The sequence below is a fragment of the Danio rerio genome, chromosome 12 (assembly GCF_052040795.2).
Source record: "Danio rerio strain M-AB ecotype USA chromosome 12, GRCz13ab, whole genome shotgun sequence".
Lineage (NCBI taxonomy): Eukaryota > Metazoa > Chordata > Actinopteri > Cypriniformes > Danionidae > Danio > Danio rerio.
Window position 1 is genome coordinate 30219209 of NC_141032.1, and position 25172 is coordinate 30244380.

The 25172-nt window shown below is 33.8% G+C and overlaps 1 protein-coding gene across 3 annotated transcripts in view; it reads left to right on the forward strand.

Moving 5' to 3' along the window:
* The window catches only part of cacna1g (calcium voltage-gated channel subunit alpha1 G), a 362705-nt gene that overhangs the window by 213507 nt on the left and 124026 nt on the right, over positions 1-25172 (forward strand). For 2 of the 3 annotated variants that reach the window (XR_015504196.1, XM_087276432.1), the window contains exons 11-17: positions 8603-8754; positions 9620-9805; positions 9895-10009; positions 11441-11596; positions 19083-19157; positions 22087-22180; positions 24201-24382. Coding sequence is in view for 1 of the 3 variants with exons in the window: in XM_087276432.1 (XP_087132558.1) it covers positions 8603-8754; positions 9620-9805; positions 9895-10009; positions 11441-11596; positions 19083-19157; positions 22087-22180; positions 24201-24382 (960 nt within the window). In the remaining 2 variants the exon portion in view is untranslated. The remainder of the gene's footprint in view (positions 1-8602; positions 8755-9619; positions 9806-9894; positions 10010-11440; positions 11597-19082; positions 19158-22086; positions 22181-24200; positions 24383-25172) is intronic. The other variant, XR_015504197.1, reaches the window with a different exon arrangement.

A 25172-nucleotide genomic window follows, 5' to 3' on the forward strand; every position in this document is an offset into this window, starting at 1 on the left:
TCAAAATTTATTTTCAGTTCAAGAATCTTGTTGACATGCTTTAAAGTAAACTTTTTTAAGCACTAAATCCTACATGCACTATAGTTAAGCCCCTGTGGACTGGCGGTGCAGGTTGCAGCATGGTCTGGTTCATGTGCTTCTCATCCCTCTAACCTGTGTTAGTAATTAAAAATAATTTTCAGTATCATAAAAAATCCACACAATTTCAAGTTACTCATCAACCAAATACCCAATCCCAGCATGCATTTCTGTTGGAAATCACTTTCTTTCAATCTCTTCCTCCTAAGTTGTCCCTGTTTTTTTCTTCTTTTTAGCCCCTTTCCTTCCTAATGTGCTATTGGGGCCATAAAGGTTATTGTTGCAATGGCTCTGAAAGTTAATGAGCACTGAGGGTTGCTTGCTTTGTTTCAGCACTTGCCCTGGGACTTCACATAATCTCTGTAATGACCGTTAAGCTTAGTTATTGTTTCAAATACATAAATGAGCTCCTATCCTCAGATCAGAGGATGTATTGTGTGGGTGTTGATTGCATGGGTTGTTTGAGAAAATAATTTCAAATACACATATATTATTAAATTATTTACTTTAGACTAGACTTTTTTACTTAGTGAATAGTTTCAGGGTATTTAAACCATTATGTGGTGAACATGTGGTGAACTTTTAGCATGTCCACAAGCCATTTGAGCCGTAATGAGGTTATATAATGAAAGGAAATGAGACCAGCTAGTTTTTGCTTCAGTGAAACAATCTCTCATAGATTATTTTAAACAGTTTCGTTTTTTGCTGGACGTAAAGCCCGAACTCGTCATTGCTGGTAATGAGGAAACACATATCTCATACTTGGGAAGTGGCCATCACTGCCATTTTCTCTTGAACACTATAAAGCCTTATTCAGAATAAAGAGTGTTTGAGGTTCTTTGGCTTCCAGCAGTTATGGCAGAACATTGTGGGTTTTTAATTGCCACTTTCACTTGTTCTTGTTGTCTTTTTGCTACAATCATTTACAATATAAAATTATCACAATCATTCTATGTTGTCTATTTGTCTATTAATTTATATTTATATTTTTAATAATTTATTATTTCTACTAGTGGTTTTTATAAAGTAGTAGTTGTAATAGTAGTGATAGTACTATAATAATAATAAGAAGAAGAATTAAGAAAAAATAATAATTTTACGCGGCGTAGTGGCGCAGTAGGTAGTGCTGTCACCTCACAGCAAGAAGGTCGCTGGGTCGATCCTCGGCTGGGTCAGTTGGCGTTTCTGTGTGGAGTTTGCATGTTCTCCTCATATTCGCATGGGTTTCCCCTGGGTGCACCGGTTTCCCCCACAGTCCAAAGACATGCTGCACAGGTGAATTGGGTAGGCTAAATTGTCCGTAGTGTATGAGTGTGTGTGGATGTTTCCAAAAGATGGGTTGCGGCTGGAAGGAAGAGCATCCGCTGCATAAAAACATGCTGAATAAGTTGGCGGTTCATTCTCCCTGGTTTAATAAAGGGACTAAGTCGATAAGAAAATGAATAAATACTACTAATAATAATAATAATAATAATAATAATGATAATAATAATAATAATAATAATTGTTATATTATTATTATAACCTTATGTATCTTATTTATTTATAATGGATTGTAAAGTTATATTATTATTATGGTTGTTGTTGTTGTTGTTGTTGTTGTTGTTGTTGTTGTTGTTGTTGTTGTTGTTGTTATTATTATTATTATTATTATTATTATTATTGTTGTTGTTGTTGTTGACTGTCTTATTTATTTATAATGAATAGTAAAGTTATATGTTGTTGATAATAATAATAATAATAATAATAATAATAATAATAATAATATGATAATATAAATTATTTATTTTTAATGGATTGTAAATGTAAATATTATTGTTGTTATTATTATTAATATAGACTGTTATTTATTCATTTATTTATTTATTTATTATAGATTGTAAAGTTTTATTATTATTATTATTATAATTATTATTATTATAGACTTTTTTTTTATAATTGATTGTATATTACAAATTACAATTGTATATAACTTCAGTTTTGTCAAGTGTATATATAATTGAACACATTTTAAATTTTGAACCCAAGTATACTATATGTGCCCATATGCCTTCATGTTTCATATTTTCAGATTATAGGAGCTGTAAAATTAGATTAAAGGATGCCGAACTTGCATTAACTGTGTGCTGGACTGAGCAGACACTGATAGCAGAAAGCAGCTGCTGACAGATTTCACTTCAAGATCAGTTTAACTGAAAAAGGTCTAAAATTCAAGCTTGTCTGAGTTTCCCCTGTGGATGCTCCTCTATTTGACCTCTTTAAGCAAAAACCTGGCTTACAGTCTAGACCATAATATATTGTTTTTTTTTTTGTTTTGTTTTTTGTGATGCAAGAAACATTAAGCAGAAATGATTTGAGGAAGAGGACCATTTTCCCAGAAATGTATGCACGATATTTTCTGATTTTGCAATTTCACCAATTAAAATTATTTTAAACAAAGACACAGCAGAACCCTTGTTTATTTCATTCCTACAATACTGTGCCCTTTTTAACAAACTGATTTGTGAACGGTGTGCAAGATTAATTCAGACTAGCGTTAATAGCTGCCACACACCGACATTATGAAAGTTTTAACCATTTTTAAAGGCAGCACAGTGGCTCAGTGGTTAGCATTGTCACCTAACAGCAAAAAGGTTGATGGTTCAAGTATTGTCTGGGCCAGTTGTCATTTCTGAGTTTGTATGTTTTCCCCGTTTCACCGCTAGATGCTCGGGTTTCCCCCATAGTCCAAAGACATGCGCTATAGGTGAATTGAATAAGCTAAATAGCCCTTAGGGTATCAGTGTGTGTGTGTGTGTGTGTGTGTGTGTGTGTGTGTGTGTGTGTGTGTGTGTGTGTGTGAGTGAGTGTGTGTGTGTGAGTGTGTAAGTGTATTTTCCTTTACTGGGTTGCAGAGGGGCATCCGCTGCCTAAAACATACAGTATGCTGAAATAGTTGGCGGTTCATTCCGCTGTGGCGACCTCTAAAATAAATGAATGAATAACCATTTTTATTTTTTTATTCAAATGCAATGCTTCTCCATGCATCCATAGACTTTACTTAACCTGGCCGCCCAGGTGTACATTAATGGCTGCCTAAGTATATTTAGTGACATTTATTTTTTTACTAGTATATCATCCTTTTTCTTATTTGTTTCTGTCCATTACCCAAACATCAGCAATCGATTAACCAGTAGAAAATCTTCTCTCGTTTACCCGTTTTCGTAAGCTACTGCTTGGTCAGTGTGCGAGAGAACTGTCAATACTCCCACAAATAGTCACATGCTCTGCAGACCTACAAAGATGCACTTTGGCACTTAAAAATGCATCCAGTCTAGGTTTCTAAATCTCTGGGATTTTGCTTTGGTTTTTAAAGTTGTCAGTTAAAAAGCACATTTTTGTATTACCTTTTTCTTTAAGCCTACGTATAAGCCACAGCTGCGAGAGCGAGAGAAATAATTCATTCTTTAATAAGTCAGAAAAACTTTACTATATACTCGGAAAGGATGCACATTTGCCTTATTTAAATAATTGACGTTTTATTCTTGTATTTGAGCAGTTTGTATTTGAGAAAATTCACCCAGATGTCGGATGTACCGGGGAAGCTACTGTGACTCTGATGATTACAGTGATGGTAAAATCATATTAACATAGTCAACAAGTTCCAAAAGTGAACGAAATGTGCTTTATTTATTACATTACGATTACAAATCTATCTACATTCACTATTTGCTAAAACGATAATAAATTACTTAATAAATTATAATATTAAATATTAAAAATATTAAAATATTAAATTATAAAAATTACTATTAATTTTTACTACTAAAAATTCAGTAATAATAAGTAATATTAAGTAATAAGTAGTAATAAAAATTACTACTAAAAATTACTATTACTGATCAATGTTTTGAACATAACAACTAGCTATTATATTACAAATCTTCCATTTATGTCTAAAATAACAGAAAAAGTTGTTTCTACTCAATTATGCTCCTTTCGGCAGACAAACAATGTTTTGGAAGTGTTTCAGTCAGGTTTCAGGGCTCATTACAGTACAGAAACCGCATTAGTGAAAATAACCAATGATTTACTCTTAGTTGCTGACCAAGGGTGCATCTCGCTATTAGTTTTACTCGATCTTAGTGCGGCAATTAACTTATCCAGCTAATGTTTTAATGTTGCAGCCCTTCCAGCTGCAACCCATCACTGAGAAACATCTTTAGATACTCATTCACACTCATACACTACGGACAATTTTGCCTAACCAATTCACCTATACCGCATGTTTTTGGACTTGTGGGGGAAACCAGAGCACCCAGAGGAAACCAACACAAAAAAGGGTAGAACATGCAAACTCCACACAGAAATGCCACCTGACCTACCCCGGACTCGAACCAGCAATCTTCTTGCTGTGAGGCGATAGTGCTACCCACTGCACCACTGTGCTGCACCATGTAAACACAATTAAAATAAATTAAACTAGAAAATATAACAATTAAAATGACATTATGTGAAATCTGAGCTTATCACAGGACACAACTTATTTCCACAAAACTGAATAAAAGAAAAAAATAGGCTATAGATGCTCATTAGCATAATAAAGGTTCATTTAGATATGTATGTGACTTTACCAGATTAATGCTATTGCGAAGAATATGCACATAACTGCATATTACATATTTTATACATCTAAAATGCCTTGGCAATACTGTACAAAATGTCAGCAGCAGACCTTACCTGTCGATGGGTGCATATGGTTTACCAGTGATCTAAGTCTCCATCGATCACACTCACACAGCTCAAGCTGCTCAAAGACTGATAAGTTGGACTATTTATACAGCACACAGACACACAGACTTTGCTGAGTCTTGTTATACTCTTATAAATATTACGATTTGTTTTCCTTGCGCTGACCTTCCGTGTTAGACCTTTGCTTTGTTGCTTTGTTTGTTTATGTTGTCTGTAGCCTGCCTGTACTGACCACTGTTGCTGGCCTGACCAACCTGCGTTTGAATCTGCACTCCCTTGTCCAGTGTCACATCACAATACAAATAGCATGAACGTAAGAAATATAGAAATAAAAAGTATTTTTAAAAACCTTTAACCAGTTGAATAAAAAACTGTAAAACTGTGTCATAATAAACAAAAATATTAGTAAATATTTAGTAAAAACAAATTAGTTTGTCATATAATGTTAACCATTAAAGTGCTCTGAGTAAAAGGTGTGTTTCAATCCAGCTACCAAAGCAAGTATATTTCAAAACTGTGGAGAGCACTGAAATGTACACTGATAAATACAAACTTGATAAAAGACACATCAGTTTAACAAGGCACACACTTACACATATACACACGCAAACACACACAGTCTACACCAATCTTCTTTTCCTACAAGTGATCCTGATTTGAACTTGAGGGTTTTACCCTATAAAGAGGCCAAGTGCAAAAGCTCCAGCTGGGTAGACTATGCCCAACCCTGAGCTGCTCAGTTCCAGAAACAACATCAAAAAAAATTCAGTTGGCTTCCTTCCCTACCTCTGTGAAACACCTCGACAGCCACAAATAGCCCCACACTTCATCATCGTGCTCCATGGACCACTTCTCCATCTGATTAGATTACTTTTAATTCTATTAGCTAATATAGATGTTATTTTTCATTTCATGCGCTGTATGTAATTGTATTTTTTCCTCATTACTTAGCGGAAACGATCATCTTGGTAAAACGATTACATAGTTTTTGTCATCATTTAAAGCTCTTGAGTTGGGCGACCTGTCTAAACGGGTCTTAAAACCACTGTTAGTTTTCATAGGCAAATAGTTGTGTGCTTGGGGATGTTGTGTTTTGTTTTCAGCCGTTTAAGACTCTGTTCTTTAAACCCAGCTAGCCGTGATGTTTCAAGAATGTGTTATGCGTGCTGGGTCTCTTGCCCAGTCTCATTTTTACAATCGAAAAAACTGAAGCGAAATATGAACCGGCCCCATATGTCTCTCCTTTAATTCACCCGTGCCTCATAAAAAAATAAAAAACCCTCTCTCTGCATACCGAACTATCAACAACATCAATTACACCAGCATATCTGCTGTTCTTCTTTTGTAGTTCACCTGTATCGGAGATTTAAGTTGGTTAAAAGAACAATGAGAAAACTTGATGTTTGAGATGTCAGAAAGTTAATCCTTGCATTATTTTATCTAGCACACTCTGCACTGCAAGCTATTGGAAAAAATGAAGCTGTGAAAGCGAGTGTGTGTTCTGTTTAATTACATGAGAACAAAATATTATTTTGGCCCTTCAGAGTTGAGCAGATTTGTTTGTGTGTGTGTGTTTAATAACATCTTTTTCTTATATCTTCTCGAGATCTGATCTGTGAGTCTGTGTATAAAGAGAACAATACTTTGTAACTGCTCTGCCAACCTTTAAAAATAATTAAAATTATTTTTTCCATCATGTCCTTGATTTACTTTACCCTACTCATATGAACTGCATGCCTAGTATTGACTATACATTCAAAATAAAGGCAAAGAAGCAGTGACTCTGTTTACATGGACATCATTAATCAAATTTTTTGCCATAATTTGAATAAGACAATAATATGATTGAGGTGTTTACATGAGTTACTTTTTGAATATTCCTTTGGTGTTCCATGTTACCGTACATAGTTTAATTTACGCAAATCTCATACTTATACAAAATAGTCTGCTAAAAACAGTATGCGTATAGTATGTTCAAATTCATATTATTGCAAATACAGTTTGTGAGAAGTACTCTCAGAAGTACCACTTCTGAGATTCTGAGGTGTTCATCCAATGGACGATACGCTATTCCATGATGCCACTTGAGAGAATTCATGAATGATGGGAATGATACCACTGACGCAGGTTGGTCTCGTGATAATGAAGAATGGTGGATGCAGCACATTCTAGTTCCATTCATACTACTCACATTTATACTATATAGAACTTTTATCCTAAAGAATGATGTAACATGGTCGTGTATTAAATTCAAATTTAACAAATACCTACTTGAGTAGTAGGTGATTTCTGGTGCAACCATTCTCATTTGTTTGTTGTAAAAAGCCTGACAACTGCCGTGTTTGTGTCCTGTTGCAAAATGTACCACGAAGTAATACAAAGTGGTATTAGAGTGATTAAAGTGTTTACATGTCTGTACAGCTCTCTAAAAATGCGACTACAAGAATACTCCACGTCTTTATTTAATTTCTCCTTAGTTTGATTATGACTTCAGTTGGAACTCAAAAAAAAAAAAAAACTACTTAGACCTGTATGAGTCTAAAATTTCATTCATAATAGTTTTAAAAATGTCTTAAAGTCTTACATTTTACTTGCTGAAACCTGCAGAAACCCTGAAATAAGCTTTCTTAAAAATGTGCAAAAAACAATTCCTAATATACTGCAAATAACCTATTTGAAGGGTTTTTAGCTATTTTTGCTGTAAACAAGTCTGTGTTAGTGTATGATTTTTTTGAGCCAGTCTTAAGGATCTGCATTGAAGACAGTCAGGCACTGAAGTTTCAATAGTTTGTGGATAATCCTTTATCACCAGTTAGAGAAAAAAGTAGCAGCTCAATGTGTTTGATGTTTGTGAGCCAGCAAGTTCTCTTCTAGCATTTCAAGCACATTCAAGCTTTGTGATTTCAAGTATTTTTATGTATATATGAGTATACATGATTGAAATACAAATGTTCTGAAAATCAGTTAGCGCAGCTTATTTTTTAGGTCTGCCTTTAGACTGTCTGAGATGCTGTTGCAATAATGTGTTTTTTATGCTACAGTTTCTATAGTTATTGTTGGGAATGTACTGATCCAAAAAGTTTTTGATTTATGTATTTCATTGATTTTAATCACTTTAATGTACTTGAAGTTTGCACACAACACTTGAAAATCTAACATTTGGAGCAGTACTCTATATTAGTATAATTGATATTGAAAAGGTACAGAAATGAAAAGATGGAAAAACAGTTAACTTATATAACAAAATTTAATAGATAGTCGTCCATTGTTGTCCATTGTCATTTATTTTACTTTATTTTTCGCAATTTTATGAAATTTATTTATTTTTATTTTTATATATTTTTTATTTATTTATTTTATTTTTGGCAATTTAAATAAATTTAATTTAATTTAAACAAATTTTATTAAATTTAATTACATTTATTTTAATTTAATTTTGTTTTATTTTATTTTATTATAAATGTCAATCTGTAGGTCGATTAAAAATCAATGCATGGTTCATAGAAGCACATATTTGAGTTTCTACCAATTTTTGTAATTTATTTATTTATGTATTTTTGGTTATGTGCTGTTTTAATGAAAATTTGTGTTCCTGCATTATGTTCATATCTTTTTTTTTTTTTTTTTTTTTTTTAATTAGTGCCTTTTTTAGAGCACTTTTTAAATTACCCAATCTTTGACATTTTTTTTTTTTATTCATTTATACAGCTTGCTGTGACTTTCTCAAAAGTACTGATGTGGCACACAATAGCAACTCTGTGATAGTCTTGGTTCTTTGTTTATTCTTTTCCAGCCTGATGAGTTGACAAATGCTCTGGAAATAAGCAACATCGTCTTCACCAGTTTGTTTGTGCTGGAGATGCTCCTGAAACTGCTAGTCTATGGGCCTTTTGGGTACATCAAGAACCCGTACAACATCTTTGACGGCATTATTGTTGTAATCAGGTACGTGTGCTCTTGTTAATAACGCTGCCTGTGCCACTATTTGTTGATGTTCATCTTCATTTCAGTGTGTTATTTCACAGCAGTGACAGGCAGACTGAATGCAGCTATTACTGAATGATGGGACATCTGTTGCCTGTTCAGTCTGATGACTGTCAGCTGTCATGATGAGTGCTGCAATTTCACGCCCATCTATTCACTACTGACATAAATTAGCATATACTGAGATGTCTGAACAAGCGAAAGATTTAGCGTGGTACTGTTGTGATGGGCTCTCGCAGTTATTAATGATCAACATGTTTCATGGATATTCTGTGGTTTTGCTTGGAGGGGAGGAGCGGTCATATGTTGGTTTCCATGGTAACCCAATTCATTGTTGTGATGGTTGTTCATTGAATATCAGTTTTGTTTTCATTAAATGCTTTATTTAATTATATATAGTATATATTTAAATAATATTTTTACTGAAATAATGCACTTTTTTGCTATATATATATATATATATATATATATATATATATATATATACATATATATATACATATATATATATATATATATATATATATATATGTACTGTATATATATATATATATATATATATATATACATATATATATATATACATATATATATATATACATATATATATATATATATATATATATATATATATATATATATATATATATATATATATATATACTGTATATATATATATATATATATATATATATATACATATATATATATATATATATATATATATATATATATATATATATATATATATATATATATATATATATATATATATATATATATATATATATATATATCAGATATGTGTGTTTATGTATGTTGACAGTGTTTGGGAGATTGTTGGCCAGCAGGGAGGAGGTTTATCGGTGCTGAGGACCTTCAGGCTGATGCGGGTGTTGAAGTTGGTCCGATTTATGCCCGCCTTGCAGAGGCAGTTGGTGGTCCTCATGAAGACCATGGACAATGTTGCCACCTTCTGCATGCTTCTGATGCTTTTCATATTCATTTTCAGGCAAGATGAGAATTGATTTTCTGATGTTTGAATGTGCTGTGCATTCAGTTCGTTCAGATTTAATTGTATTTCATCATTTTGTTTTTCAGCATTCTAGGCATGCACTTGTTTGGGTGTAAATTCGGCTCTGAGAGAGATGGAGACACACTTCCCGACCGAAAGAACTTTGATTCTTTATTGTGGGCCATTGTTACAGTTTTTCAGGCAAGATTCCTGCAGCATACACAAGCACCAATTTTGATTAAGCATCCAAGTGATGAAATCATAAACATACAGCACCAAATATAACGTAAATGTGCCCTACATCTATTTTTGTTGTTGCGATTAATTGTATCCGAAATCAAAGTTTGTTTTGACCATATGTATGTATTATATATATTTATTATTTATATGTGATACAAAGACATACATGGAAACAAAACTATATAAAACAATTGTGTACATGAATATTTAAAATTTGGATCATATACACAAATATTTTATATCTAAACATAAATAAACAAATAAATGTGTATACATGTGTGTGTTTATATAGTAGACATACTAAATATACACAATACACACACTTAAATTCTATTTAAACAAACTTTAATTGATTAATTATAATTAAATATTTGCCCAGATTTTTTATAGCCCAGATATTTACAAATGGTCATGCAATGCACATTTTATAAATTAAAATAAAATAAAATAAATTAAATTAAATTAAATTAAATTAAATTAAATTAAATTAAATTAAATTAAATTAAATTAAATTAAATTAAATTAAATTAAATTAAATTAAATTAAAATTAACATTGCTTAATTCTTCAATTAAGTTGCTTAAATCTGATCTTTTAGATGGCTTATTTCAGGAAATATTGATCTACACAATTAAATAAATACATTTTGAGATTTTAACTTTTTTTTTTTCTAAACAAGGAAGGCATTAAGCCAAAATGTTTATTGTTTTGTTTGCTGAAGAATGTAAAATAACATAAAAAAAGAAATTCTTGAAATTTCTACATGTACCAATCTATTATTGAAATCAAACAGTATCTTTATTGTAATTTATTTAATGTTTTATAATAAAATCTAATTTAAACATATTTAATTGATGTGCATAAACATTAAACATTACATTTCTTAAACTGACAATAAACAGTGCATTTATTACAGTGTTTATCAATGTTTATTAATGTTAGATGATAGATTAACTAAAGGGATGACATTTAGAGTTGTTTTTTATGTTTTTTATTTCAATTAAAATTTTATTATCACACTTTTGTAGCAAGATATGTTATTGAAGCATGCCACAGTGTACAATTTACCATATCTGCTTGAGAGCAAAGGATTCCAGTACAAAAAAAACTAAAACATTTTTAATCAATTTTGCCAGCACAAAAATAAACTGTAGTTTTAAAATCAAATTAAGATTGATTGATTGATTGATTGATTGATTGATTGATTGATTGATTGATTGAAAATTCCAGAGAGTTGTATTTTAAATTTACATTTGATCAATTAAATGCTGACATGACTGACATGAAGGAATTATTTCAAAAGCATAAAAAAGTACCCCAAAATTTTGTGCAAGTGCAAATGGTAGTTGAATATTTGTTTCTGATGTTTGTCTACTATGTCACTGCATATCAGATCCTGACTCAGGAGGACTGGAATAAAGTGCTGTACAACGGGATGGCCTCCACCTCTCCTGTGGCTGCTCTGTACTTCATCGCCCTCATGACCTTTGGGAATTATGTCTTGTTTAACCTCTTAGTTGCTATCTTAGTGGAGGGATTCCAAACAGAGGTAAAGCCAGTCTCCAACATATCCTCTGCATTTTCACCCTTTTTTCCCTCCACATTTCGCAGTCTGTCATCTCCTCTTTGTCCTTTAGAGTCTAGCACCTTATCTTTCTTCTCGAGCTCACTCTTGTACCTCTCCGTCTAACACTTTGTCCTAAACAGACACGACTTGACAAGATTCAAGTGAAAAGCAATTTTTCTGTCCAGGCTGAAAGCGAAAATGCCGCTCGACACTCAAAATCACAGCCAATCTGTTTGCGCGCATTCTCACACTCCACTCCACAGCTGAAAAGCGTGAAACTAAGAGCACGTACCTTGTACTTTCATGACTTTTCATTATGCTTCACTTGACCAAATCCTCTTCTTTTAAAGTTCAAGGATTGAACTTGAAGGACTTGACAAGTTAAACTTCCATATCAATCTCCTCTCATCCTTTTTTTGATGTTTGATATATGTGAGGAGCAATTTTAGGTCTAAGTTTCTTTCTGTGTAAAGCTGCATGGCTCAACACCTTATATTGCTGATTTAGGCTATAATATATTACTCATAGCAGAAGTAGTTAAAGTAGAATGCTAGTTTATTTTGAATTTAGCTAGTTTAATAGCGTTAATAGAATAAAATGTACATAAAACCTGTACTTATATACGGGCAAAGAAGAAAGTCTTTCCTTTGACATTTTTGAGTGTGTGTTTACACTAAGAGATATTTTATCTTAATTAAAATACTGTATGTACACATTTAGAATAATAACATAGCTACAGTAGATTACTGGCTAAAGCTTTAGTTCTTTTCAGGTTTTTCTAAATTTTTTAAAAAAAAGTTGCCGGGGTCGCCACGGTGGAAGGAACAAACAACTTATCCAGAATATGTGTTTTACGCAGCAGATGCTCTACGAGCTGCAACCTATTACTGGGAAATACCCATACACTCTCACATCCAAACCAACATAGGAAGAATATGCTATCTCCACACAGAAATGCCAACTGGCTCAGCTGGGACTCGAACCAGCAACCTTCTTTCTGTGAGGCGACAGTGCTAACCACTGAGCCACTTTGTCGCTCTTTTTTAAACTCTTCTGAAGTTAAAATAATAGCTTTGATGGCCTTAAGCTGTGTTCACACCAGATGCGGTAGGCGTGGATAAATCGCGTTATTGGCGCTGAAATAGACATTTTTAGTTCACTCGCTTCATTTGTGCATCAAAACGGCTTTATTCACGCATCAAATTTACTGAGCAATATACGCAGATTTGCATGATGGGCAGGGCTTTTGTCTCCCCAGTGACTCTAGCTTTGGTGCTAGATGGCTAACATGGATTTTATTGAGAGAATACCTGTACTTTATGTGCTATAGGAAAGCTGATAAACAGCGTCGATACATTTGTAGCCATGTCTGAATCCACTAGATCTATTCTGAGGTCCACTTTAGTGGAACTCGAACAATTCAGGCAAAATGCGCAATACTTCATTTGCGTGAATCGCGTTATTCATATGTATTACTCCGCAGGATGTCTATTCTTGTCTTTGCATTGATTTAACATGTACATCACTTGCGCTTGATGCTTCTTCCGTGGCTGGTGAGAAAGAAGACATTTGTACAGTAATATGTGTGCGTATATTATTATATGTTTGGTATTTATTTTTAAATGTAACAGTAATGGTCAATATTGGCTTAATATAACACCCCTGATATTATGCCTTAAGAAGTACACTTTAAATATCCAAATAATACGTTAATTTAACCTTAAATAATGAACGTGAATTCATTAGAGTACATAATGTAGTACATAAAGCTGCGTCCCAAATGACACACTGTGTACTTTTGCACTTACATACTCCACAGCATAGTATATGAATGTAGTGTCGTCCCAATTGGAACACTGATGTTTTTTTTTTTACTAAGCTGAAATTCAAACCGTTTCCCAAATGTCATTTGATGGTTGCCAAATTAGTGAAGTAATAAATGACCAGACAGCCAAATAATACCTGCCACGAGTATAACCACATTTACCACCAGGAGGCACTATAATTATTCTCGTAGGAGAATTTGGCTTTTACAATCCAAAATAAATAAAGTATTTCAACGTCAGTGTGCAAATCTCCACCACTTCCAATATGCGAGCATATTCATTTTAATGGTTGAATAAGTTTATCATCCTGGTATTTTAAGAACACTTATTCTTTTTAGATTTTCAGTGTGAATGCACTACTAACACTATTTATTTTATAAAATGGCCTAGAATAGTGCATACTGTATGAATGCGATTTAGGACACACCTGATGTTTAAGTGCATTGTATATAATTGGTCATCTGGGACGGAGCTACTACTTTTTTATTGCAGCCAAAAGAAGGCATCATGATAAAAGAATATTTACTTAAATTTTTATATTTAGATAGTTACAGTAGCAGTTGTTGGGAAAATAGCTGCCTGGGAGTATTTCCAAGATGGCCGATACGTGAACTAAATTGGGCCACCGCACCAGAGAAATACAGCAGCAACTGACAAAATGTTGTGTTATTGTCACAGCTGGTTAGGACAGACACTTGAAATGCTTGTTGCTTTGTCTTGTCATGCCTGTTTAGGACACTGCCAACTATTATTTATCTAACTAGAAGCGTTTCTTGTTCTGTTTGTAAAAGCGTCTACTCCTCACTCTTCTCATGCAGAACTCCTTCCTTCATTCTTTTTTTCTTTATCACCTTATTTTTTCCATGATCTTATGAGACCACTTATCTCCCAATGCATAGCAACCATTCTTCTCTGACAGAAAGACAGACAGACACAGACCAAAAAAATGGCCAGACTAAGATAAATCAGAGATATAAATGTGGAACCTATGTATCATTTTGGGTGGAGGGGTTGTTTTATTACCGTCTCTTTGGAAAGGAACAAAATGAAGCACGCAGGTACCTACCATGCAAAATTAAATACATTTTAAAAATGTATTAGTAAAAATATCAAGATTAGATGACTGATTTATATGAAATGAGGTAAGATGACATTGTATTTTTGTACATTTTACTGAAATGTTATTTGTACTGGATTTTAAAACAAATGTGACATTGTTTTTAGTCATTTTTGGCTCACAAAGTTAATTAAGCAAATAAAAAAAAACATTTAATGAAAATGGTATCTCTAGATGTTGATTTATTGTTCAATTGAGCAAAATCATTGTTGGAATAACAAACAGATGAATCAAAAAATCAAGTGCTTCTTTCCCTGCAACACCTCATTTGAGCAACAAAACACGTAATTGAAAATTGGTTTGTCATTCATTATAATTAGCATAATAAGATGGAAAATGAAAGTTCTTAGTGTGGATGAACTCACAGACCATTTTAGTTGACTTGAAAGAAGGTATTATCTGGACGGAGATCAGTTTTTTTTGCCCTTTCCCCTTCTCTCTAAAAGATGAGCGTGCCGCTTATGTGCCTGTCTGCCAGACAGAAATAGCTTTCATACTGCATCATGGCAGCTCAGAGGAAATTATGCTGCTTTCAAAATAAACTTCATACTTAAATACGAGAGGATAGCCTACCCTCAGCTGACCCTTGTCTGCCTTGTCTTACCTTTACTAAGTGCATTAGATTTTATAGTATTATCCAAACTGATCTGATCATCTATTAGGTATCGTTTCACTTTCCACTACAATCAACAAACACTGTAGTTGGCTTAATATTTTAACCTTAGTTTTCTATAAACATGGTGTTTATTTTTAGATGGCCGAACTTTTCAGTGCATCAGGGTTGCTGGGGAAACTGGTGACTGAATGACGCGTGTGAAGCAGAGAGAGATCAAGGGGCCAGAATGAATGTCCCTTCAGCAGCGTAATGTCCCGTCCACTGGAGCAAATAGCTTCACATACTGTAGTTGCACTGGCACTGCTGTAAACTATATATCAGCTTGTTCAGTGATCTGTCCATTAAGTTTGAAGAATAAATCTGGATTTTTTATTATTCTGGTTTTATTATTCCCACCAAAGCTGCATTTGTTTGGTTAAAAATTATATAAAAACTTTAAAGTTTTATATAATGATTGTAGTAGTAGTAGTAGTAGCAATAGTAATAATAGTAAAAATAATAATAATAAGTATAATAATAATATACTACTACTACTACTACTACTACTACTACTACTACTACTACTACTAATAATAATAATAATTATTATAATATTAATAACGATGATGCTACTAATACTAATTTAATAATAATAATTATTATTATTATAATTATAATATTAATAATGATAATACTACTAATAGTAATTTTATAATAATAATAATAATAATAATAATACATTAATAATAATAATAATAATAACAATAATAATAATAGTAAATCATATGCAAAAATAAATAATCTTGTGTGCAATTCTCATATCTTTTTCAAAAAAAGAGGCTACAAAAGCTGGCACAAAGAAAGGCACATTTTAACTAAAATGTCAGACTCTGACAAACTGCAGTGTGACATGCCCAGCACTCTCATTATAGGAAATGAATGCCAAGGAAGGGTGCCCAACTGATTTGTTACAGTTCTTGTAACAAGAAACAATAAAATTGACTAAATGTGTTTATGGCCTTGTTGAGCATAATTTTCCAAGAGTTTTGGAACATAAAAATTGTATTATGGACCATTAAAAAGTAATCTGACCCAGAGCACTAGTTTATGATCTTAAAGAAAATGTAGAATTAAAAAGAACAACATTAATGTTATGTGCATTAGGATTTTCCGTTAACTACATTCATTTCGCTTGGATTAATATACTGAATTACTCAAAAAAAAAAAAAAAAATGTGTTATGCATCATCTTATAGAAAAGTAAAACAAAAGGTAATTAATTTCAGCATGTACTGTACTGTACTGTACTGTACATGAAATGCAAACACCCTAAACTCCACCCAAAATGCAAGTGTTTAATTGCTGTATATAGTGGAATATGGGAGTCAATTTCTCATTATGTGTCTTTTGTCCAATTTCTAACTCTTCTTTTGTGCTTTTTCCCTTCTTTCTATCTTACCTTTTCATTCTTTGTGGTAAAACCCTAACACATGCCCAACCTTTAGGAAATTACCAAGCGGGACGATTTGCATGGCCAGCTGAGCTGTATTCAGCTGCCTATAGACTCAGGGGTATGTAGTACGCCGCATGAGACTAACCAGGAGGATCTCAGCGTTTGTGGACACTGTCACTTGTGATTGTTTCTTGTAGAAGCAGACCCGACTCAAAGTCTTTCTTCAGGTTCACTTGCTCAGTGCCTGGCGGCAGAGAACAAACCTTGTAGAGCCTCATGCTTTATTTCATCTGGCTGAAAGGATATGTTTGGGCTTATGGAAAGCCTCAGCAAAATCAGACAAAGCCAGGCCGACTGCTGTGCAAAAGCAAATAAGGCGACTGGGAAAATCCTTTTGAATAGAACTCAAAACATTTAACATGCAGAAGCTTCTCTTAATACCTCTTTACTAATTATTTTGATCTCATAGAATTGCATGCTATCCTCGTTTTCTTCATTTAACAAGACTTTCAAATTTTTGTTAGAAAACCCTCCGCTGAGTTCAGTAGCTCAGCGATGAAGGAAGTCCATTCAGTGAGCCAGAGCTGAGTGGAAGCACTTGACCCTGTTGAGGAGACTCGTCTGTTTTGTGATTTTGGACATCACATCCTGTATTTGTTTTCATTCATGCAGCTGTGCTAGGTGACACACATGCAGTGGAAGAGCACCGATGGCCTTTTACACATTTCAATACTTCACCTTGACAATAAAACTTTTGTAGAACACTTTGCTAGTCATTACTCAGGGGCTATTAGCACATCTCATGCTACAACATGCCTGAAATCTCTCTATCAGCAAGGTTAGTCAAGCCCAGTAGAATTCTCAAATTAAGACCTGTGATTAAGCAGCAGTCGCATAGCAAGCTTAATATCTTAATTTGAAAGTACAGCCCCGGTAGACTTTCTTTCACACTTTGTACCTGACCAAAACAGTTCTTGCAAACACCTTAGGATTTTTTTTTTTAATTCACTCTTGATGTTTTTAAGAGAAGTACAACACAATCTCATGACAGTTCAGTGTTGCCAACTTAGTGACTTTGATGCTAGATTTAGCGTCTTAAAGCACCTAGCATCAAATCTAGCAAAGACAAAAAAAGTTCATTACGGTTTCTGAAATTGTACAAGTTATATCAGAGATTCTATACTGCATAGTTCATGAAACAAAATAATTAGGTATGCATATAACAAAAATTTAAATATCACTTCTTTAGCACATAATTCATGTGATAAAAATGGATGTCATGACATGCGGTCAAGCTCAAAAGTATTTACACCCCTGGCAAAAACTGATTTAAAAATTCAACTAGCATTTTTTTTTTTAGCAGAAATGACAGATTTATCCTAAAAAACAATAAAACAATGTACAAGAGGTGTCATTGTGGAAAGAAACTATTTGTGAAGTTTATTTATAAACTAATTGTGAAAGGATCACATGCTTATTATTGACCACGGCTGGTCCCGCATTAGCCAACGAATGATCCACCAATTGTATGATTCTAACCTCACTATAAATATCCATGTAATACTACCAATAATAATAATAATAATAATAAAAAAACTAATAACTACTCCTTCTCCCTTTTCCTTGATAGGGTAGCCCAGTGGTTTTCACTGTGGCTTTACAGCAAGAATGTTACCATCTAGAGATCTACATGAGCTCAAGCTCCCCTCTCACCCTTCAAATGGGAGGGAGCGCCAAGCTCGAGGATCTTATGAGCTCAGGGTCTTATTTTCCGGGACAGCATGCCAAACACGCTTTATAATGAATCATCAGCTAAATGTAAACCATTGAACTTAGCTTCTAAACAAAAACTATAAGTTAGAAGTTCGGTTAGACTGTAAGTATGTGCAAATTTATGCATGCTTCTCTAGCAACATTTAGCGATAGAGCTTAGTTACTTTCAGTTGAAAAGAGTTGGCAGCACTGTAGGAGTGGCTGTAACTATATTACATTTGAGCAAATTTGAGGCACATTTTATATATTTGAACTTTCTCAATTATACATTGATCCATTTACACCCGATGAAGATTAGATTTTGTTTAACAATTATGCATTTTTGTAAATTCATTGGAATTCACCATCATTTGCAAAAAAAACTATTTGCATCAGATCTCTTTAGTGAATCATTTGATTCACTTAGCAGATCTGCTTGATTTGTGAACAATTTATTCACCTGCATCCAGCCATTTCAGTGAACCAGTTGAGTCAAAAACTGGTATGAATGAGATTGTGAATAAAGTACTGGAGTCAAATATCTTTTTTTTTCAGTGAGTCTTCTGATTTATTCACATATCTTTCAAGATGAGATCATTCTTCAGACTCAATGATTTGTTTACAGATCTCTTCGATTTAAGCTTTTACAAGTATCATGTCAAAATGTGGGGCATTTTGTTTTACCAAAAACAGTATACTACTTTTCACCCACATTTCTTTGCTTAGAAAGGCCATGTTGGAGTGAGGATAGTCAAGCCCAATCCAGACACAATGTCCACAGTGCTCAGTTCTGATCTTGCAGTGAGTAACCGTGGGCGCTAATGTTAAGCTAACAGCTAACTGTACTCAGAAGATGGTGGTGGTGGTTTCTGAAGATGCATAGTAGTGCTTCTCTGCTAGTTCAACCTATCACAGCTGTGTTTTGTTTCACTTTTGGTATAAAGGGGCATGGAGTTCTGACTTACATACAGTATCTCAACTCCAGTGTCATAGCTAACTAAGTTTTGTTTATTGTTGCCTTAGATATTGTGTTATTCCCTATTGACAAGTCCTATTCCCTGTTTTCCGTTGTAGTCATGGTGTGGATTAATTGCTGTTCAATTGTGCCGTGTTTTGTGTTGCAGTGATCCCACTGGTTTCAACTCAAATTTGCTTTTTTTCTTCATTACCCATTTACACGCTCATTACTAATGTATTGATTTTCTTTCAGAAACTGAAATGGACAAAGTTTTGATTCAGCTTGATGTTAATAAGCGAAGCCAATGGGATACATTGTTTGTAGGTGCATGGTTTGTCAGAATGGTCTCCCCTTTGTCTCATCTTTCTCTTTGACACATAGTATAGTATGGTGAACGCACACAATATTTAGTATTTGCTATTGGCAATTTTACATCCATTACTTAAAATTTGAGATTCTCAGTCATGCTATTAAATGTATAATCATTGTTTAAAAATAGAAACCTTAAAGTCCTTGATATACTTCAAGCTAAATCAAAGAATAAACATAGTGTAATGTCATTTCAAAGTAAATCAGGCCAAAACCTAATTTTATTTGGAGTTTGAAAGGGCCAATGTGGGCTTTCCAGATAATTAATTACTAATAAAGATAGCCATGCTAGTTCATGCTCTGGCATTCTGCCTTTATAAATATTAAATAAACACCAAAAAATCTGCTTTATAGTAGGGCTGACCAATTTATCATTTGAACATCGATATCACAATGTGTGTATCTGCAATAGTCACATCGCTGGATTAGATTATTTAATAAAGATTAAAAGATATGATTAAATATAACTTTAAAAGATTAATATACGATGATCACTATGTTATTTTACATTTTATTGATTGTTCAATCTCTGTACTTGAATACTGTTACTAGGGATGTCCTGATTAGGTTTTTTGCCCTCAAGTCCAAGTCATTTGATTTTGAGTATTTACCGATACTAAAATCCAATCCAATACTTCTATAATACATTAAAAAAGAATGAAGAAGAGCGAAGAAACAGATCCAGGATGTTTCAGATTTTTTTTAAATTCACCTTTTATTACATTCAACAACTCAGCACAACAAACAGAGCATTTCTGTGAGGTAGCTTGAACAATCAAGTAATAACTAACGTCTATTCTTCACTTTTGGACTATTTATTTATTAATTGTTTATTTTTTTTTGCAGATGCATTGCATTGAAAAAGACTTGATCATCCCAGTCAGTCTACAGGAATGATTTTTTTTTTCCAAATAGAGCTATTCAAATCATGTGAAATTATATTCATATCACATTGCAAAACAAAATACTGCAATGTCAGATTTTTCCAATATTTCACAGCCTTTCTTTTAAGTAGTGCAGTGAAAGTGTAATTCTAATAAAACAGTAAGCACTATTTTGTTTATTTTAAAGTCAGTTGCATTAAACCATTCGGTCCCACTTTATATTAAGTGGCCTTAACTAATAAGTACTTACACAGGAGTTAATAGTTTGTTACAATGTGCTTATTGTGTAAATACATGTATTTACTGTGTACTTATGCTTGATTAAATACCTGTATGTAATTACATCTGTAATTAACTTTTGTAATTACATTTGTAAATACAATGTTGACCATCCTTTACACCTTAACCCACCCTTAAACCTACCCATACCACCAAATCTGTCCATAACCCAACCTCTATCCCAACTCAAAAGCACCACAAGTGTTCTCAAATACAGTACATCATAAACACAGTAAGTACATTGTATTTATTTTTTGAAGGAAGTACATAGTAGTTTAGGCCACTTAATATAAAGTGGGACCAACCATTCTATGTTAAAACAAAAGTGACAAGACATAGATGGAGGGCCAAATTGGAAACATATTCACATCTGATTCTTTCTTAATTGTTGGTGTCTCACCTCTGTAAATGTAATTGAGTGTGTATCTAACGTAGTTACAAAGAGAAAAAAGTTTACCACATATTTATATATTAATCTAAATGCGTCTCTCTGCTGCAGGTTATTTGCTGACAGCTTAGGTATTTCAAGCTTATACCCCTAAACCAAAAACTAAAAAGAACTTTGCTGGAAGTATGTCAGGACCTTGATAGTTGAACTGAGAGTCTGATCCACAACCTTAAACAGTGATCTCTGTTTTGACAAACCATCCAGGGTTAAAGATCTGTACGAGACCACACTGAAACTCTAGGCATGATGTCAATTTAAAACCAGCACAAGACTTGAAGACGAGGAGGATACAGGCCAAACAATGTGATGAGCCCTCTGATAAAAATAGCAGTGTTTATTTCTCCTGCCTGATCATTGGACGTGCCGGCTTTACTGGTGCTCCAGCGAGCTGAGAAAAAAACCCACACATATTCACCCGCATGTGGATATGTCTTACGCTAATATAGCAGATGGTCTGACCATGAGATCATCTGCTTATAAAAATACACCGAAAGATACATTTGACTAATCTTTAGCATGCAATACTGCTGGTTTCAGAGTGGTAGTGCATTCTGGTGCTGTCTAATGCATGCTGGCAATTTGTTTTTTGTTTCTTTGTGCTTTCCCCTGATCAGGATGTCTCTCCCTCAGATACCAGTCACCCTCTGGGATTTTTTTTGAGGGCTGCTGGGGTGGGGAGATCACACCTTCACCTCCTGCTTGTTGTTCACCTTGCAATATTTTCCCTAAATGCCAGAAATACTAAGACTTGATGACTAATGTTATTTTTTTCCCCTTCTGTGTTTGATAAAGGGTGATGCCTCAAAGTCGGACTCTGAAGCCGATATTTATGCACGGAGCTTGGAGGATGTTTCGGGACACAAGAAAGATATGTCTGCATCATCCGGTTAGACCCTCAGAATATAATTTACATAAAAGCATGTTGCATATTCAGGGGTCAAACTTTTTTTTATTCTTTCTGTTGGCCCTGTAAATCAATCAATTTGTGAGTAATTATATGTATATAATATGTATATGTATTTATTATTTATTTGTGACGTTATTTATAATTTACAAATAATTATTAATACATATTTTAGTAGGCAGCATGGTGGCGCAGTGGGTAGCACATTCGCCTCACAGAAAGAGTCAGTTGGTGTTTCTGTTTGCAGTTTGCATGTTCTCCCCGTGTTCGCGTGGGTTTCCCCACAAGTCCAAAGACATGTGAAATAGGTGAACTGGGCAGACTAAATTGTCCGTAGTGTATGAGTGTGAATGAGTGTGTATGGATATTTCCCAGTGATGGGTTGCAGCTGGAAGGGCATCCACTGTGATCTGTCATCCCAGATTAATAAAGGGACTAGGGTGAAAAGAAAATAAATAAATGAATATTTTAGTAATTCCCTCATTTTTTGTTTTAATAGTTTAAAAAATATTTATTTTATTCATATTTATAATTATTTTTTCCTAGAATTTTTATTATAATCTTAGAGCTATGTATATTTTATTAACTTTATATTAACTCAATGAAATATCTTTTCTTTGTTTTATTAGGCCATGCTTATTGCTGAATCCCGAAACTGCAAAATGGCAAGAAGATTTAGAGCTAGAATATACTTTGAAGATATTACAACCCCAAAATGTCTAGGACTGACGTTGAACATAAGTCAAAGAAAATAAACAGTTAGCAGATTATGATTTAATGACTATAAGGTGCTTTTTATTGTGAGAAAAGGGGAAACAGTTTGTATTGAAAGAAAACAAAGAATAAAAGTGCAAACAAAAATAGATTCAGGGCTAAGCAAGGCCAAAATTCATTCATTCATTCATTCATTTTCTTTTCAGGTTAGTCCCTTTATTAATCTAGCGTTACCACAGCGTTGTTGTATGTTTTACACCGCGGATGCCCTTCCAGCTGCAACCCATCCCTGGGAAACATCCATACAAACTCATTTACACACATACACTACAGACAATTTTTAGCTTACCCATGTCTTTGGACTGGTGGAAGAAACCAGAACTCCCGGAGGAAACCCACACAAACACAGGGAGAACATGCAAACTCCAAATAGAAATGCCAACTCACCCAGCTGAGGCTCAAACCAGTGACCTTCTTGCTGTGAGGCGACCGTGCCACCCACTGCGCCAATGTGACGCCCTCAAGGCCGAAATAATAGACAAAAAATTAACTAACTCCACCCCAAAGATAACTTACCTAATAGAATCAGGAGAAATGCAGAAAAAAATTATAAATACTTCCCTTACTTCTTAACCAAACCAACAAAATAAATGGCGCTCGGCCCCTTACAGCTTTATAATACAAAATATGGGTTTTACAGTCACAACAGGGAGGAGAGAGAAGAAAAATTGAGAGCACCTTAAATTTCACAACTAGCAAACACTACAACAGGTTATTGAAAAACAACAAAGCATTCCTTAAAATGCTCTCTGTCTCTACCCCCGTGATCTGACTCCGTCGGTCTACTTTTCAAAAGATGCTGCATTCTCTGAGCACCAACCACACCGCACTCTCGCAGCACATCCAATTAAGGCGGGGGGACCTGGAAACAAGAACTGAACAGGAAAAAAGAAAGAGAGACCCCCATCCAACCCCCCCCCCCCCCCCCCTGTTTATTATTATGGAATATTATATGATTTATTCAATTAATTTCATTTAAACTTTTCTTTTTACATTATACTCCTGTGTTATCTCAGATAACCTTTTACCTTTCCAATAGTGGGTTCATAAATTGTATTTTTCTTTATTTTTTTATTTCATGCTTCCTGTTTCTTCTTGAAGATTAAATCCTGTATGAAAAATTCATGCTTGAAATAGTTCCTAATGCATTTTTCAGCTGTCTGTCATGTTTTGTAGCATCAGTGGTAATGTTGAACATACTCTACTTTCCCACTACTTGTTCACACAGTTGTGCCCATCAATGGCCATGTGGATCTGAAGAGCAGCCTGACACCGCCTCTGATCACCCACACAGCTGCCACACCAATGCCCATCCCCAAGATATCAGGAGGAGGAGATTCAGCACTGAGCCAAGAGTCCCGCAGAGGCAGCAGTGTCTCCATGGAGCCTAATGGCCAAGACAAATCTCCAGTTTGTACCAATTTTTGTTAGAAACTTACAGCTTTTAGCTGTTTTTGTTTTGTATTTCTGACATTACGCTCTGGGATATATATAAGACCCATATATATAAGACCCATTCATAATATTATGCAATATTATATAATGATATTAATTCCTAACAATAAAATTAGATAAATCATGCATGCAACTATCTGCACGCAATAAAGAAAAAGTAGTCAGACTTTTTGTAGCATTTTAAAAAAAAAATGCTTTCAGATGAATGTATATGATTTCTAATATAAATTAATATCGTATTTAATAATAATAATAATAATAATAATAATAATAATAATAAATGTTTTATTTAAAAATATGTAAGCATAATATAAATTTAAATATAAATTATACTTTTCTATGGTTTTTATAAAAAATGCATTTCTAATCCCAAACGTTTTTATTCACTCAATTGCTCAGGGGGAAAAAAAACGCAAGGCAACTGTATTATGCAGATCAATGTTGTTACTCTGAATTTTGTCAGACTTATCAGAGTCACATTGTTGGTTTTTGTGGTAGTAGTAATAAAGAGCCCCTATTATGCATTAAACAAGGTCATATTTTGGTTTTGGGGGTCTCCAACAACAGGCTGATATGCATGCAAGGTCAAAAAACACTTTCATTGTCTTATAATATGCATTTATTTTTACCTAAATATCCAAATGACTTCTATATGATTTGTTCACCAATTTATTAGTTTCCAAACACCTCCTTAGCTCGATGGTAATCTGTGCTGATTGGTCCAATGACCCAGTCTGTTGCGATT